Genomic DNA, 18495 nt, shown 5'->3' with positions numbered 1-18495 from the left:
CCACACCGCTACACAGGAGCCACACCTCCACACATCCACACAGCATGCACACCTCCACATGGCATCCACACTGCCACACATCCACACAGCATCCACACCTCCACACCTCCACACGGCATCCACACCTCCACACAGCATCCACACCTCCACACCTCCACACGGCATCCACACCTCCACACAGCATCCACACCTCCACACCTCCACACGGCATCCACACCTCCACACAGCATCCACACCTCCACACCTCCACACGGCATCCACACCTCCACACAGCATCCACACATTCACACAGCATCCACACTGCTACACACCATCCACACCTCTACACAGGAGCCACACCTCCACACAGCATCCACACCTCCACACATTCACACCTCCACACGGCATCCACACCTCCACACGGCATCCACACCGCCACACATCCACACAGAATCCAGACCTCCACACAGCATCCACACATTCATACAGTGTCCACACTGCTACACACCATCCACACCTCTAAACAGGAGCCACACCTCCACACATCCACACAGCATGCACACCTCCACATGGCATCCACACTGCCACACATCCACACAGCATCCACACCTCCACACCTCCACACGGCATCCACACCTCCACACAGCATCCACACCTCCACACCTCCACACGGCATCCACACCTCCACACAGCATCCACACCTCCACACCTCCACACAGCATCCACACCTCCACACGGCATCCACACCTCCACACATCCACACCGCCACATATCCACACAGCATCCACACCTCCACACCTCCACACAGCATCCACACCTCCACACCTCCACACAGCATCCACACCTCCACACATCCACACAGCATCCACACCTACACACATCCACACAGCATCCACACCTACACACATCCACACAGCATCCTCACCTCCAACATCCACACAGCATCCACACCTCCACACATCCACACCGCATCCACACCTCCACACATCCACACCGCATCCACACCTCCACACATCCACACATCCACACAGCATCCACACCTCCACACATCCACACAGCATCCACACCTCCACACCTCCACACCGCATCCACACCTCCACACATCCACACAGCATCCACACCTCCACACATCCACACAGCATCCACACCTCCAACATCCACACAGCATCCACACCTCCACACATCCACACCGCATCCACACCTCCAACATCCACACAGCATCCACACCTCCACACATCCACACAGCATCCACACCTCCAACATCCACACAGCATCCACACCTCCACACATCCACACCGCATCCACACCTCCAACATCCACACAGCATCCACACCTCCACACATCCACACCGCATCCACACCTCCACACATCCACACCTCCACACCTCCACACAGCATCCACACCTCCACACCTCCACACAGCATCCACACCTCCACACAGCATCCACACCTCCACACAACATCCATACCTCTACACAGTCACACCACATCCACACCTCTACACATCCACACAGCACCCACACCTCCACACATCCACACAGCATCCACACCTCCACACCTCCACACAGCATCCTCACCTCCACACATCCACACCGCATCCACACCTCCACACATCCACACAGCATCCACACCTCCAACATCCACACAGCATCCACACCTCCACACATCCACACCGCATCCACACCTCCACACATCCACACCGCATCCACACCTCCACACATCCACACCGCATCCACACCTCCACACATCCACACCGCATCCACACCTCCACACATCCACACCGCATCCACACCTCCACACATCCACACATCCACACAGCATCCACACCTCCACACATCCACACAGCATCCACACCTCCACACCTCCACACCGCAACCACACCTCCACACATCCACACAGCATCCACACCTCCACACATCCACACCGCATCCACACCTCCAACATCCACACAGCATCCACACCTCCACACATCCACACAGCATCCACACCTCCAACATCCACACAGCATCCACACCTCCACACATCCACACCGCATCCACACCTCCACACATCTACACCTCCACACCTCCACACAGCATCCACACCTCCACACCTCCACACAGCATCCACACCTCCACACAGCATCCTCACCTCCACACAGCATCCACACCTCCACACAGCATCCTCACCTCCACACAACATCCATACCTCTACACAGCCACACCACATCCACACCTCTACACATCCACACAGCACCCACACCTCCACACATCCACACAGCATCCACACCTCCACACATCCACACAGCATCCTCACCTCCACACATCCACACCTCCACACCTCCACACAGCATTCTCACCTCCACACATCCACACAGCATCCACACCTCCACACATCCACACATCCAGACCTCCACACAGCATTCTCACCTCCACACATCCACACCTCCACACATCCACACCGCACCCACACCTCCACACATCCACACAGCATCCACACCTCCACACCTCCACATAGCATCCACACCTCCACACCTCCACACAGCATCCACACCTCCACACCTCCACACAGCATCCACACCTCCACACATCCACACAGCATCCACACCTCCACACATCCACACCGCATCCACACCTCTACACAGCCACACAGCACCACACATCCCTGTCTCAACGTGGAGTGGCACGTGTGTTCCGCAAGTAGAAGCTGATTCCCTGCTCACCATGACACTGGTGGCCAGTGTGCCTTAGGAACATTATTTCACAGACAGGGCCTCACCACTCCCCCGCACACACACAGCCCAGCCACCACACAGACACACAGCCTTGTCTCCACACACACACACACAGCCCCGCCACCACACACACATGCACAGCCCAGCCTCAACACAAACACAGCCCCGCCTCCACACACACAGTCCCACTTCCACACACACACACAGCCCCACCTCCACACACACACACAGCCCCGCCTCCATGCACACACAGCTCCGCCTCCACGCACACACAGCCCCAGCACCACACACACACAGCCCTGCCTACACACACACACCCAGCCATCACACACACACAGCCCCACCTCCACACACAATGCCCTGCCTCTACACACACACACAGCCCTGCCTCCCCACACATACACACACAGCCCTGCCTCCACACACACACACAGCCCTGCCTCCCCACACATACACACAGCCCCGCCTCCACACACACACAACCCCGTCTGCACACACACACAGCCCCGCCTCCACACACACACACCCACCTCCCTACATACATACACACACAGCCCCGCCTCCACACACACACACAACCCCGTCTCCACACACACACAGCCCCACCTCCACACACACACAGCCCACCTCCCTACACACACACAGCCCACCTCCCTACACACACACAGCCCCACCTCCACACACACACAAAGCCCCACCTCCACACACACACACACACACACAGCCACCACACACACAGCCCCGCCTCCACACACACACACACAGCCCTGCCTACACACACACACACACACACACACAGCCCCACCTCCACACACACACACACACACACACATAGCCCTGCCTACACACACACACACAGCCCCACTGCCACACATACAGAGCCCCGCTGCCCCCCCCACACACAGCCCCTCCTCCACACACACACACACAGCCCCACTGCCACACACACACACATGTAAACACACACACAGCCCCGCCACCACACACACACATACACACACAGACACAGCCCCACCACCACACACACAAACAGCCCCGCCGCCACACACACACAGCCCCGCCACCAAACACACATGCACGCGCACACACACGCACACACACACACAGCCCCACTGCCACACACACACACATCTACCTTGCTGCCAGGACTCTTGCAAAGACAGCCTTCACCAACCACCAGCACGCAGTTGGCCCTTCCCCAGGGGCTGCACTCTAGCCTCATGGAAAAGTTCCTTGAGCTCCCTGTGCTTCAGCTTCTGCCTGTAAAACAGGGGGAGTGCAAACCTACCCACCTCGCCAGTGGCCCTGAGCCCAAATTTCAAGTCCTAACTAAGCACACAGCCTGGCTGAGGGTCACTGCTCTGGAAATGCTGGTTTCCCTGCGCTGGCCTTCTCACTAGGTGGTCCTGTGAAAGCAGCTCCCAAGAAGAGGAGGGCGGCTGGGGACCAGCGGGGACCAGAGGGCAGCTAGCTGGCCTCAGCGGGCACCCCCATGCTGGTGCAGTCTTTCTCATTACCCCCTCCACGGCACATGGGGCCTGGCCCAGACCACTCCACAGTGGGGCACCCTGCCTGGGCCTCGGGGGAGGTGAGACACCCCCCAATACCCTCTGTTCTTGAGACAAGCTGGTGTTCAGCCGTAGTGAGGGCAGCACACCCAGTGATTACACACACAGGTCTGGAGTCACAGCTGGGTCCAAATCCGAACACTGCCATCCACCATTGCAGCCTTTTTCTTAACCCTCCTGTTCTTAAAGTGGCTCTGCAGCTGGGGTTACCTCGCAGCGGGGCTGAGAACTGAGGTGAGGGAGGCTCCGCTACCATCTGGCACGGGGTGCCTACCTGGACGCTGGCTACTGTTGTCGGCTCTGTGAACAGGCACACAGGGTTTCCTCCGGGTGCGGGATGGCGCTGGCCGAGATGGGGGATGGGGACGCTGGAGCAGTGGGAGGTGTCCCCTTCCTATCTCCAGTCCTGAGTCTGGGCAGCTATTAGCAGAAGCTTGTTAATGAAAATTCACACCTAGGTGCTAATAAACAGCGGGCCACTCCCAGGCTCAGGGCCGGAGAAGAAGCCCTCTGCGGGGAAGGGGGCTGGCCAATGAGCCCCACTTATCTGTGAAAAGACTTGCTAATAACTTTAATTCCCCATTCTGAAACGCAGGGCCTTTGCCATGCAAATAGATCTTCTAAGCTGGGTCGGCTCCAGAAAACTTCCCACTCTACCCCAGTTAGGGTCCTGGGAGGGGAGTGAGAGATGGGACAGAGGAGCAGGAAAGGGGGTGACCCGCGGAGGTGTGAGGTCCCACCCCGCTGCAGGCATGACTTTTGGAGCACATTCTCTGTGGCCAAGCGCCAGCCCGGGTGTGCCCTGCCTGGCCTAGACCCCTGAACTGCAGATCAGGGACTCCATCCCACTCTGCATTACAGCCCCTCCCCGCGGGGCTAGAGTACTGGAAGGGATCTCTGAAGCAGTTGAAAAGCAAACCCAGCAGCATCAGCGGATGAACGGATAAACCAACTGTGATGTAGCTGAACAATGGAAGATTATTGGGCAGTAAAAAGAAATGAAGTTCTGACACAGGAGGCAGCATGGTGAGCCTTAAAAACACTGTGCTCAGTGAAAGAAGCCAGACACAAAAGGCCATATTTTATTATTCCTTTTATATGAAATATCCTGAAAAAACAAACCTATAGAGACAGAGACTAGATGAGTGAGTGCCAGGGGCTGGGAGTAGGGGAATAATGGGGAGTGATGTTAACAGGTACACGTTTTCTTTTGGGGGGTGAAAATGTTCTAAAATTAGTGGCAATGGTTGCAGAACTCTGTGGATGTACTAAAGCCATTCAATTGTTAAAAGAGTGAATTGTATGGTATGTGAATTATATCTTAATAAAGCTTTTATAAAAACAGACACTAAGGCCTGTGTTTCAGACACTTGAAGGAGAAGAGAGGAGAACTAGGTATCTATCCATAGAGGGTAAAGGACACTTGGCAAGGAGCCTACACATCCCTTCTTCCCACCCCACCCTCCAAGGATAACTGTTCCCTAGACACCCTGGCTGGATGAGGACACACCTTCTGGGCTCAAGGCTCCTGTCTCTTGCTCCCTGATGTGACTCCAGCCAATGCAGACAGGAGTGCAACTGCCTGTGTGGATTCTGATGCAACCCCATGGGCGATCATCTCACCCCAGCTAGGCCTCTAGGAGGTCATGGTTATATAAACTCAGGACCGCCACACTGTTATTTTTATCTCTAAGCCACAAGGCCAGGAAACCAGAGAAAAGGGAGATGGGAAAATGTCGGAGTAGGAGGTGGGAGGTCCAAGGCCAGGGTGCTCCAGTCTATGGAGAATAAGGCCCCAGGACACAAGAAAATGACCTCTTGTAGCTGTTTTCCCTCAGGCCCCAACATGCATGAAGCTGGCAAAATCCTCCAAGAGCTGAGCGCTGGGACTCTGGAGGCCTACCGGGGCTTGAGTGCTGATCCTCATCCTTCTGTAAAATGGTTACTTGAATATAATAGGTACCTGATATACATACAACAAATACTCAATAATGGAGTTGTATTTCTACACAGATATTTTGGTTTTAACCAGTTCCCCACCAGGTTCAAAGAAAAGATCAGCAGATTCTACTTGCCGCTGCCTTCTCAAAGGACGCCCCTCCCCACCCCTTCCAGGCTGACCCATCTGGACTAGATGCTGAGCCAGGGCTGGGGGTAAGGTCAAAGGGGGTTGGGCCTGTGGGGGTGGGAGGGCTAAAGATTGCAAGAACCCCTCCCACCTCTCCCATGCTCTTCTTTAGAGGGAGAGAGGGAGTTTTGTGTCCACAGGTAGGAAGAAGAAATTGCCAACTGACACCAGCAGTTTATTCACAAATAAATAAATTCACATTAGGCAGAGCCTCCTGCTTGCTTCAAAGTGTCTAACTCTATAGGTCCCTCCATGGAGGGGGGGTGCTGAGAAGGGCCGCTGTGGTGGGCAAGGCTCTCACCCGCAGGAATGCCCCTGCCGGGATCGCCGGTGCCCTCTTCCAGGAAAGGCAGTCTGCTAAGGAACCACTTCGAAGGGGCTGAGGCCAAAAGAGCCTTGGTGCTCATAGAGACGGCGTCAGTTGTCCGCTGTCACTTGGGCTCCTCAGGCAGCCACTCCAGAGGCGAGAGGGGCATCCAGGTCTCCAGCAGGGCCAGCACGTCGCCGGGAAGGAGCTGTAGCGACAGAAGGAACAGGGCAGCCCTCAGCACTGGTGACCTTGTGCGGGTGTCCGCGTTCGTGGGCTCCACCCTCAGGGGGCCCCTAGCGAGGGGAGACCCAGTCCCCTGCGTGGCCTTTCCCTGCCCTCGCCTCTTGGCGCCCTGGGCATACTATGGAGGCCAGGCTGCTGGCGGGGAGCGGCAGGGTGCCTGGTCCTCGCCGTGGGGGGCGGTGGGGCTGTGCGCGGGGGCACGGCCGAAGGGGGAGCAGGGAAGGGGGCACTAACCGGGGACGGTGGGCTCGGCTCCATCACCTGCCCTTCCGAGCACGCTGCCTCGGCGAAGAGCGCAGGCAGGTCGCGCGGCTCGGGCACGGCTCGGGCTCCGGGGCAAGCAGGCAGGGACCCCCAGGACGCCCCGGCGCGGACGGCGGAGACCAGACCCAGCCTGCGCCCCTGCCCCTGCCGCTGCCCCTCCGCCTGCGTCCGTGTCTGCGTCTGCGCGGGGCAGCCGTCAGGGCACAGTGGGCAGCCCCGAGGGGACCCCGCGTCCCCGCGCTGCCGGCGCCGGCGCTGGCGCTGGAGACTCTCCTCGCTGAGGCCCAGCACGGCCGACAGGTGGCCGATGTAGCGGATGGCCAGGCGCAGCGTCTCGATCTTGGTTAGGCTCTGGCCGGCCGGCGCCACGGACGGCGGTAGAAAGCGGCGCAGCTCGTGCAGGGCGCGGGCCAGCGTGCGCATGCGCAGTTTCTCCCGCTCACTGGCGCTCTGCCTCTGCCCGCTGCCCAGGCGGCTGCTGCGCGCGCCGCGCTTCCCTACGGTGGGGGCGCGGGGATCCAGGCGGGAGCCGGGACGCGCGGCGCTCGGCACGGGGCTGTCGGCTGGGGTGCTGCCGCATGAGTCTGGGGACGAGACGAGGGAGCGGCCGCAGTCCCTGTCGGAGGGCGGCGGCCGCCGAGTTGGGCCCCAGGCCGCGGAGAGCATCCAGGACTCGGAGAGCGGTGGGCACAGGGGCCGGGCCATGGCAGCGACGGCGCGTCTGGGGGCCGGCGACCGGCGGCTGTTTTATGCCGAGCTCGAGGTGTGAAGTGGCCCCTTCCAGGCCGCATCAGCACATCAAAGTGGGCTCGGGGCTTCGAGGGGGTGGAGCCCGACCCTTTGAATCCACGGCGGGGGGCGAAGGTGCCAGCCCCTTGGCTGCGCCTGTTTCGCCCCACCTGGGCCCTCGCTTGGGTGCCCGACCCAGCCTCTCGGACTTACCGCGTGCGCCCAGTGTTGGGTGAAGCCCGGGGCGTTGGGCCAGCCCTACAGGTTAAAGGAAGCTGGGTCAGAAAAACGAAGTCTAGAGCCTAGGTTTGGGGCCTGTCTTTACCTGTTGGGGATCTTATGCAAATTCTTAGTTCTTTTACACCTTAGCTTCCAATCTGTATAATTGAAGCCTCAGGGCATACGCCAACTGGACAATGGAGTAGAGTAAGGACCAGGAGCAGGGGCCCTCATTCCCTCTAGAGGTGGGGAAAGCAGTAAACCACTTCTCCTTTGAGGCAGGATGGCCCTGGGTAGACCCTTCCCTGTTGAGGACGTGTGGACATGCAAGGAAGCTTGCACCCTGGCAAATCCAGTCTGGTCAGGTTGCTGGACCTTCTGAGCAGAGGGAGGGGGCAAGCCTGCTCCTCCAACCCCAGGACACCTCTAGCCTGGCAGGGTCTGGGGCTCGGCCTGTTGCCACAGCTGTCACCACTGGACTCTACCTGATGTTCTGCAGCCTTTGGACAGGTATAACAGGTTTTCCCAATGAAATGTGAGTGGAAATGATGCAGCAAAGGCATTTGACAAAACCCAACACTCCTCGTGATAAAAATTCTCAGCAAACTAAGAATAGAAAGGAATTTCAGGCCGGGCGCGGTGGCTCAAGCCTGTAATCCCAGCACTTTGGGAGGCCTAGACGGGTGGATCACGAGGTCAGGAGATGGAGACCATCCTGGCTAACACGGTGAAACTCCGTCTCTACTAAAAAATACAAAAAACTAGCCGGGCGAGGTGGCGGGCGCCTGTAGTCCCAGCTACTCGGGAGGCTGAGGCGGGAGAATGGTGTGAACCTGGGAGGCGGAGCTTGCAGTGAGCCGAGATCCGGCCACTGCACTCCAGCCTGGGCGACAGAGCGAGACTCCGTCTCAAAAAAAAAAAAGAAAGGAATTTCATCAACCTGATGAAAGGCTTCTACAAAGAACCTACAGGTAGCCTCATACTGAGTGGTGAAAGACTGAAAGCTTCCCCACGTCCCCCGATTTCAAGAACAAAGCGAGGGGTGTCTCTCTTACCATTCCTATTCAACATTGTACCAGATGGAGGATCTAGGCTGTGCAATTAGGCAACAAATAAAAGACATACAGGTCAGAAAGGAAGAAATAAACCTCTTCGCAGGTTATGGCAGCTCTGGGCCCTGCTGCACATGAGCCTGATCAATTTAAAGCCGAATCCTGGCTCCAGGAAACCCATGAGACTACCAAAAGGTCGGAGAAGAGGTAGAAAATGTGGCAGAGGCCATAGAAGAGAAAGGCAAAGAGGAAACTGACTCTGCTGGGCTTTGAGGATGGCCAGACTCTATTTTACATCAGAATCCCAAAATACAGATTTAATGAAGGAACTAGCTTCAGGCACCAGTATCATCCTTTAAGTATCAATAGACTGCAGTATCTTACTGATTTGGGTCCTGTTGATCCTACTCATCCTATTGACTTAAAGCAGCTTGTCAATGGAAGAGGTGTGACCATTCAGCCACTTAAAGAGGATTATGGTGTTCAGCTGGTCGAAAAGGCTGCTGACACCTTTCAGGTGAAAGTTAATATTGGGCCAGGCGCGGTGGCTCATGCCTGTAATCCCAGCACTTTGGGAGGCTGAGGTGGGCGGATCATGAGGTCAGGAGATTGAGACCATCCTGGCCAACATGGTGAAACCTCGTCTCTACTAAAAATACAAAAATTAGCTGGACGTGGTAGTCCCAGTTACTCAGGAGGCTGAGGCAGGAGAATCACTTGAACCCAGGAGGTGGAGGTTGCAGTGAGCTGAGATTATGCCACTGCATTCTAGCCTGGTGACAGAGTGAGACTCTGTCTCAAAAAAAAAAAAAAAAAAAAAAAAAGTTAATATTGAAGTACAGTTGGCTTCAGAACTAGCTATTGCTGCAATTGGAAAAAAAAAAATGGTGGTGGTGTCACTACAGCCTTCTATGATCCAAGAAGTCTGGAAATTCTATCCAAACCTGTTCCATTCTTTTTGGGGACAACCCATTCCAAAAAGAATGCTTCCATCTGAAGCACTGGTACCATATTCCACCAATGGAAAGAATCATGGGAACCTGGCAGATCCTGCCAAATTTCCTGAAGCACAACTTGAGCTTGCCAGGAAGGACAGTTCTAATTTACTGGATATCACGAAAGAAGAACTCTTCAAATGTTCAGTACTCAGAAGGATCCAAGGCAGATTTTCTTTGGGTTTGCTCCAGGATGAATGCTGAATATGGTAGATAAGAAAATCCTAAAATCTACAGATGAAAATCTCCTCAAGTACTAGAGCTCATGAATTCCCATCCAAGAAAGCAGAGTTGTTAATACTAGAAAAGGGCCAGGCGCCGTGGCTCATGCCTGTTATCTCAGCACTTTGGGAGGCTGAGGCGGGCAGATCACGAGGTCAGGAGTTTGAGACCAGCCTGGCCAACATGGAGAAACACCGTCTCTACTAAAAATACAAAAATTAGCAGGGCATGGTGGCAGACACCTGCAATCCCAGCTGCTCAGGAGGCTGAGGATAATCGCTTGAACCCGGGAAGTGGAAGTTACAGTGAGCCAAGATCGCGCCATTGCACACCAGCCTGGGTGAAATTTCACCTGGCCCCTCAGGGGTTTGAGTTGGCACCCTGGTCTTAATAGGTACTTCATGCATGGCTATCTGCTCTCCAGCCAGACTGTGAAGTACCTGGTGTCTGGCATCATATCTTTATGCGTTTTCAAGTGGGATGGTTTCTTTCAGTGCCAGACGTCTGATTTTTATTTTTATTTTTTTGAGACAGGGCCTGGCTCTGTCGCTCAGGCTGGAGTGCTGTGGCACTATCTCGGCTCACTGCAACCTCCACCTCCTGGCTACATTGAAAGACGAAGAATTTTCTTGAATCACATATAAAATATGGTAATTCGGCTGGGCACGGTGGGATCATGCCTGTAATCCCAGCACTTTGGGAGGGCAAGGCAGGGGGATCGCTTGAGGTCAGGAGTTTGAAACCAGCCTGGCCAATATGATGAAACCCTGTCTCTACAAAAATACAAACAATTAGCCTGGTGTGGTGGCCCACGCCTGTAGTCCCAGCTCTTGGGAGGCTGAGGCAGGAGAATCGCTTGAACCCTGGAAGTAGAGGTTGTAATGAGCTGAGATCGTGCCACTGCACTCCAGCCTGGTGACAGAGCAAGATTCTATCTAACAGCAACAACAACAAAAATACACTAACGAAAGCTGCTGCACTAACAAAATTGCAAAAAAAAAAAAAAAAATCTTGTAATGTTTTAAGAAGTTTATGGATTTGTGTTGGGCCTCATTCAAAGCCGTCCTGGGCCACAGGTTGGACAAGCTTGGTGTACACCAAACCACTCATCGTCTCCTCCCTCCTCCACCTCCTTTCCTCCCTACCCCTCCATTCACCTCTCACCCATCTTCTTTGCTTAACTTTCCTGGTTCTCAGCAATACCAGCTTTCTTCATGGTATGAAATTGCAGGGATGCCCACTTCACCTTCTCCTTCCAAGCAGTCACCAGATGACATCCCTTCTTTCTGTATTTTCTTCAGGTGCACCTCTTACTTTGCTTTTCTTTCTTTTTCTTTTATTTCCATTACCTAAATCCAGTCTTTCCCCCAACTTCCTTCACCCAGTCTAATCTTCTGTAGGAAACATTTCTTCCATCTTCCCTTCAATCTATATTCTTTCCTCCGGCCTCCAAAGATCTCTGGAATGTGGATCCTCTCAGCCCTCAGGCTGTCTCTGCTCTGGGACACAGACCCCTTGGCCCATGAGACTTGTCTTCCTCTGTTTTCCACACACACTACACCAAGTCCCACCTCTCTGCCTTTGCCCATGCCACTGCCCCACCCTGTAGTGCCCTCATTCCTACTTAGCAAGCTTTCTAAACATCAAGACCTAGCTCAACTTTTTTAATTTTTTATTTGTTTGTTTGTTTGTTTGTTTATGTTGAGAGCCTCGCTCTGTCACCCAGGCTGGAATGCAGTGGCGCCATCTCGACTCACTGCAACCTCCACCTCCCGGGTTCAAGTGATTCTCTTGCCTCAGCCTCCCAAGTAGCTGGGACTGCAGGTGTGTGCCAGCACGCCCAGCTAATTTGTGTTTTTAGTAAAGACGGGGTTTCTCCATGTTGGCCAGGCTAGTCTCGAAGTCCTGACTTCAAGAGATCCTCCCACCTGGGCCTTCCAAAGTGCTGGGATTACAGGCATGAGCCAGCGTGCCCAGCCCCAGCCCAACTTTTACCTTTGAGGAAACTTTCTCTGAACTTTGGTATGGTAGTTTTCCAAACTATTTGTCTTCTTGTTCATGCTCTCATGTTTTACATCCTAATTGTTTCTAGTAGATTGTAAACTCCTTTGGAATAATGTCAGTATGTAATACTTAGTTACTTATCCAAGCAGTACAGGACACTCAGAGTTGATTTGCTGGTGTGGAATAGATATGTGTCCCAATTTGTGTTTGTTTGTTTTCTTTCTTTTTTTGACACAGAGGGTTTTGCCCTGTTGCTCAGGCTGGAGCGCAGTGGTGTGATCTAGGATCACTGCAGCTTCTGCCTCCCAGGCTCAAGCGATCCTCCCACCTCAGCCTCCTGAATAGCTGGGACCACAGGTGCATGCAACCATGCCTGACTAATCTTGGTATTTTTTGTAGATATGGGGTTTCACCATGTTGGCTAGGCTGGCCTTGAACTCCTGACCTCAAGTGATCCACCCGCCTCAGCCTCCCAAAGTCCTGGGATTTCAGTTTTGCTGGTCTGATGTTTGGCATTCCCCCATGGCTTCCAGCCCAGTGAGCCTGATGCGTAAGCTGGTTTGTAGCAATGATGGCCCCATGACATGGTACCTTCTCCCTGGGCATGTCTCCCACCCCTCCTTCCTGGGATCTCTTCTGTCTCCTGCTGCTCTTGGCCTCCTCTGACACCTTCTGTGCCTCCTCCTCTGCTGTCTGTCCCAGCAGCCCCAGAATGCCTGTGCCCAGGGTCACATCCAGGAGAAGCAGTGCCAGCCAACCCCTAGAGTGGGGAGAAGGGGAGAAGCCCCCTCCCTGTGCATATGCCCTAGGACCCCATCTACACCCAAGGACAACCTGGCCCAGGAGGCACTTCCTCAGCCTGCAGCTGTCAGCAGAGCCCACTCCTTCTGGACTGCAGCAGATGGATGCCTTCCTGGGCTCCAGAGCCAACTCAGGAAACTGGCACGGGGGCCCAGTGACCGTGCCTCTTTGATGCCACTAGGCCCAAGGGAACATGTGGTTGGGAATTGGTAAAGTGTTCTGTGTGCCGGGGTGGGAGCGGGTGCCAAGAAAAGGCCAGAAAGCGGCCGGGCATGGCGGCTCACGCCTGTAATCCCAGCACTTTGGGAGGCCGAGGCAGGTGGATCACCTGAGGTCAGGAGTTCGAGAGCAGCCTGGCCAACATGGTGAAACCCCATAGCTACTAAAAATACAAAAAAATTAACTGGACGTGGTGATAGGCACTTGTAATCCCAGCTACTCGGGAGGCTGAGGCAGGAGAATTGCTCGAACCCGGGAGGCAGAGGTTGCAGTGAGCTGAGATCATGCCATTGCACTCCAGCCTGAGCAACAAGAGCAAGACTCCATCACAAAAAAAAAAAGAAAGAAAGAAACAAACAAACAAACAAAAGAAAGAAAGAAACGTAAAGAAAAGAAAAGGCCAGAAAGCAGGAGGGCTGGACTTCAGGAGGCTCCAGGTACCCTGTGGTTCAGGGATTGCTAAGCTTCTCAATGCCAAGAAAGCCGATTCTCGCATGATTGTGACTTCGTTTCATAGCTTTGAGTAAACTCAGAATGACCACAAACTCGTGTTTTATCATCATGTCTTTATTTGCAAGTAGAGCATTTGCTTTACACATAGTTACAAAGTCAACACGTGCAGAGGGTACAGCAAATCTCTTTACCATGCTCTGGGGTTCCCAATTGCCTGTGCCAGAAGAAAGCGCCATTACTAGGTTGTCAACAATGCTTTGAAATGAATTTGGTTTTGGGTTTTTTTGTTTGTTTGTTTGTTTTCTTTTTCTTTTGCAGGGTCTTGTTCTGTCACCCAGGCTGGAGTGCAGTAGCACAATCTTGGCTCACTGCTGCCTCAACCCCCTGGGCTCAGACAACCTTCCCACTTCATCCTCCTCAGTAGCTGGAACCACAGGCACAGTGTATCACCACACCCGGCTAATTAAAAAAAATTTTTTGGATTGGGCGCAGCGGCTGATACCTGTAATCCCAGCACTTTGGGAGGCCAAGGTGGGTGGATCACGAGGTCAGGAGATCGAGAGCATCCTGGATAACACAGTGAAACCCCATCTGTACTAAAAATACAAAGAAATTAGCCAGGCATGGTGGACGTGCCTGAGTCCCAGTTACTCGGGAGGCTGAGGTAGGGGAATTGCTTGAATCCAGGAGGCAGAGGTTGCAGTGAGCCGAGATGGTGCCACTGCACTCCAGCCTGGGTGACAGAGCAAGACTCTGTCTCAAAAAAAAAAAAAAAAAAAAAAAAACCATACATACTTACATACATACATACATATATATGTATATATACATACATATACATAACACCATACATACATACATACATACATACATACATATATATATGTGTCTATGTATATATATTTGTAGAGTCTGGGTCTCACTTTGTAACCCAGGCTGGTTTCAAATTCCTAGCTTCAAGTGATCCTCCCACCTCAGCCTCTCAAAGTGCTGGGATTATAGGTATGAGCCACCGTGCCCAGCCTGTATTTTATTAAGTACAAAATCAACTAGACATATTCGGACAAGAGATCATATGTGTGGGAAGCACACTGTATGTTGAAACCACAGCCCCTAGAAGCTCTCAGATCTGAAACTTAATAGCTAATGTTAAGCAGGTGGGAGCCACCGAGAGATCTGGAGCAGGAAAGGGACATCAGGAGTGGCCCATGACAGGAAGATCCCTGGTGTCACCACTGAGGAAAGGTTAGAAAGACACAGGGGCAAGTGTGAAGACAACCCACAAAGATGGCAAGAGAGAGGTGGGGCAGACTGGAGGGTTCTACCCCCAGTCCCATCTCTGGGGTCTTCAGCCCTCAAGGCTGACAAATTGGAGGGAACACGTGGAGTCCCTCCCTCTCTTGTTGCCGCTGGGGTCTCAGGAAAATCACCCCAGGGGCCCAGCTGGTGCAAGGGCAATGGTCAGTGGGCCTGATGGAACCAAGTTGGGGGATGGGAGGCACCCCAACCTCAAGCCCAGTCCACGCCGCCTCCCACCATCAAGCCTCCTCTTCCCTGTCCCCTGCCTGTCTCCCCTTTGATCTCCTTATTGTGGCCAGCCTCTCCGGTGGGTTCACGTGGGGGCTGCCTGAGTTAATGAGTTCTCCGGACGGCAGGGCCCACACGCTCTCCCACTGGGGTGAGGCCTTCACACCTCTGCGGCCTGTGTTTTGACAAGTGCCGGAGCTGGTGGCCTCTGCTCCCCTGGCCTGAGCCAACCCTCTGCCAAACGTGTAAGGCTGGGAAATGAGGCCTTGGGGCAGCCCCACAGGAGCGGAGGTGAGACAGCAAGCTGGGGCCAGGATGGGGGGCAGGCTGGACAGGGCAGCACCCTCTTCGGCTCAGGCCTGGGCCTCAGCCTCCCCACTCTGCCCAGCCTGCTTCCTCATGCCAAACCTGGGTCCTGGGCACTGCCCGGCCCCCCTCCCAGCCCCAAGGCCCTCATTTCCCGGCCAGCCCCTCTGACATAGGAGTGCTAATCAGAGGTGCTATGTAAATAGTTCCCTTGCAGCCCCTAATTCTGACCCTGCCGGAGCCAGAGGCCCCAGGAGAAGGAAGCGGCTCTCCTACTGCCAGCCTACTTAGCATCTCCTGGGAAGCTCCTAATTTGGGTGTCCCCCACAGCCAGGGATCTTCGCGCCACACCTCTGCAGCAACCCTCTCAGGGGAGAGATTGTTAGTAGTGAAGCCTCCACCTTCAGACAGCCCAGGACACCCCTCTGGAGTCTGGCCATTGTGGGCACGAGGCCCTCCCTTGCCAGGCACCACCTGTGCCACTTGGGCACCTCGCTTTCCACCTCTGGCCTTAGTGTCTTGTCTGTTGCTGTGCCACAGGATAATTCATGCCTTCTGGGCTGAGCATGCGCGGATCAACTCAGGTTGCACGGAGCGTGCGTGCACACTACCGCCCTCCAAGGTCTGGCACTGTGCTGGAACTTGGCAGGGTCGCTGCTCACAACACACTTTGATATAAGTATAGCAGCACTTGCTTTGTAGATGACGAAACAGAGGCTCAGAGAGATTGTCCCACCTAACAGGGTGAGCAGGGACTGAACTGGCATCCATCTGGCTCTGTCAGAGGCTGAAGCCTCTGTTCTGTCCTCCCTACACCTCCCATGTCTCCTTTGGAGGATGAGTAGCTCCTTCCATCCTGGAGGGAAGTCCTAAGAGTGAAGGGGTTGGGGACCCCTCCAGTCACATTAAGCCTTGCTTCACATCACAGAGACTAAGAAGAAAAAGAGGCCGGGCACAGTGGCTCACACCTGTAATCCCCACACTTTGGAAGGCCCAGGCGGGTGGATCACCTGAGGCCAGGAGTTCGAGACCAGCCTGGCCAACGTGGAGAAACCCCATCTCTACTAAAAATACAAAAAATTAGCCGGGCGCGGTGGGGGGAGCCTGTAATCCCAGCTATTCAGGAGGCTGAGGCAGGAGAATCGCTTGAACCTGGGAGGCGGAGGCTGCAGTGAGCCGAGATCAAGCCCCTGCACTCCAGCCTGGGGAACAAGAGTGAAACTCTGTCTCAAAAGAAAAAAAAAGAAGAAGAAGAAGAGGAAGAAGGAGAAGGAGAAGGAGAAGCAGCAGCAGCAGCAGAAGAGGTTTGCAGGCCCCATCTGGACTTGATGGGCCAGATCCCTGGAGGATGCAGCCTGAGGATAAAAAATAAAATCTCCCCAAATTATGCAGCAGTGCCCCATGATGAACACCCCACCCCAATCACCCCCATTAAAAGGTGAGAAAGGCCCTGGGGAGCACCCAGCCCCTGTGGGTCTCAGATAGTGAGGCCTGGAGACCATGCTTGGGCTGAAGCCCAGAGAAGTCAGAGGGCCCAGCAAGGCGGGCTCACCTTCCCCCACCTGTGTGTCCTTTCCTATCAGCCTCCTGCTGAGGCTCCGCAGCTCCCAGGGCAGCCCCTTCCAAGGACGATCACTCCCTCCCCTCACACCTTCAGCTCTCGGAGCCACTGAGCTGGCAAGCCATATGGAATAGATTATTCTAGACCCACAATAATCTGATTATCTGGCTACAGATCAGCTGGGTGCTCAGCCAGTGGAAGTCGCAGGCAGCCCAGGGGTGATGAGGAGGGAGGGGGTGGGAGAAAGGAGAGAAACTTGGCAGATTCCAGGAAAGGCTCAAGAGGAAGTGCCGCATCTTGGTGAGTCTAGAGGTGGCTGACAATGCAGGGTAAGCAGATAGCACATTTCTCCTTAGGGATGTAGCATTTATGCTCCTTCACTTCCTCCAGGAAAGTGCCGGTGGGTCTCAGCCTTAGAGTGAAAAGTGGGGAAACTGAGGTATAAAGGGAGGAGGGATACTTGTCACACAATGCCACCTGCGAAATGGAGCAGGGGCTCCTGACTGCCTGCTGAGATGTCCTGGGGGACTCTGCCTGCCTTGGAAGGCCCCGCTCAGCACAGAGGGTTGACCCCTGGCTTTCCAGCGTTCACACACTCCCAACCATAGCCAACAGAGGGCGCTGCCCAGCCATCTGGGATCTTTGGGTCCGAGCTGGGCAAATCTTCCTCTAACCCATAAGGACGTTTTTCTGGGGCTAGGGCCAGAACCCAGGCTTGGCTCTACTTGGGGGTGCGCTGGGAGCTGTGTAGATGTGTCAGGAATGCTAGGCTGGCTTAAGAAATATATGAAGGCTGGTTCAGTGCCTGTGTGACAGGCCATGTGACCCCAGACAGGCCACTTGCCCTCTCTGGACCCATTTGCCCATCTGTCCACCAGGAAAAGCATGCATCCATGTGCAGACACGTGGAGCAGGACAGGAGCCCAGCAGAATGAGGAAAAGGGTGACAAGTTCAGGAAGGCAGGAGCCAAGCAGGGCTCAACCCCCCTCCCCAACACACACATGCCCCAGGTGCAGCTGAGGTAGAAAGAGGCCAGACCACAAGCTGACCGAAACTCAAAACTCTTGCCAACTCTCGAGTGAGGGTTTGCAGACCTGGTTCAGCTGCCAACTTGGGTGCGCCCAGCCTGCTCAGACCCTCCAGAAAAGCCCAGGATGGAGCTGTATCCAGGCAGGAAGTGACAGCTTTGGGCCCTCTCTAAG

At 54.6% G+C, this 18495-nt stretch overlaps 1 protein-coding gene and 1 pseudogene across 2 annotated transcripts; one reads left to right on the top strand and one right to left on the bottom strand.

Moving 5' to 3' along the window:
• Positions 1-6545: 6545 nt before the first annotated feature.
• Positions 6546-7928, bottom strand: LOC105488320 (mesoderm posterior bHLH transcription factor 1). 2 transcript variants are annotated; one of them, XM_011752246.2, is made up of 2 exons: positions 7175-7928; positions 6546-6902 (listed from the first exon to the last, which is right to left on the bottom strand). In XM_011752246.2, exons 1-2 carry the CDS (start codon positions 7907-7909, stop codon positions 6819-6821), a joined length of 819 nt encoding a protein of 272 aa, XP_011750548.1. In that variant the 5' UTR covers positions 7910-7928; the 3' UTR covers positions 6546-6818. The 2 variants fall into 2 exon arrangements, with proteins under 2 accessions (XP_011750548.1, XP_070956791.1); XM_071100690.1 differs by having other exon boundaries at positions 7202-7924.
• Positions 7929-7982: 54 nt separating this feature from the next.
• On the top strand, positions 7983-10468 carry LOC139364020 (large ribosomal subunit protein uL15m pseudogene; annotated as a pseudogene).
• The last annotated feature ends 8027 nt before the right edge of the window (positions 10469-18495 follow it).

The sequence above is a fragment of the Macaca nemestrina genome, chromosome 7 (genome assembly GCF_043159975.1).
Source record: "Macaca nemestrina isolate mMacNem1 chromosome 7, mMacNem.hap1, whole genome shotgun sequence".
In the NCBI taxonomy this organism is placed as follows: Eukaryota; Metazoa; Chordata; class Mammalia; order Primates; family Cercopithecidae; genus Macaca; species Macaca nemestrina.
Note: the sequence above shows the minus strand (reverse complement) of the source record. Positions and strands in the feature narration are given on the sequence as shown.

Coding starts and splice junctions, on each gene's coding strand:
- LOC105488320 (XM_011752246.2), bottom strand. CDS start 7,909: ATGGCCCGGCCCCTGTGCCCACCGCTCTCCGAGTCCTGGATGCTCTCC. Junction 6,903..7,174: donor AGCCGAGCCCACCGTCCCCG/GTTAGTGCCCCC, acceptor CTGTCGCTACAG/CTCCTTCCCGGCGACGTGCT.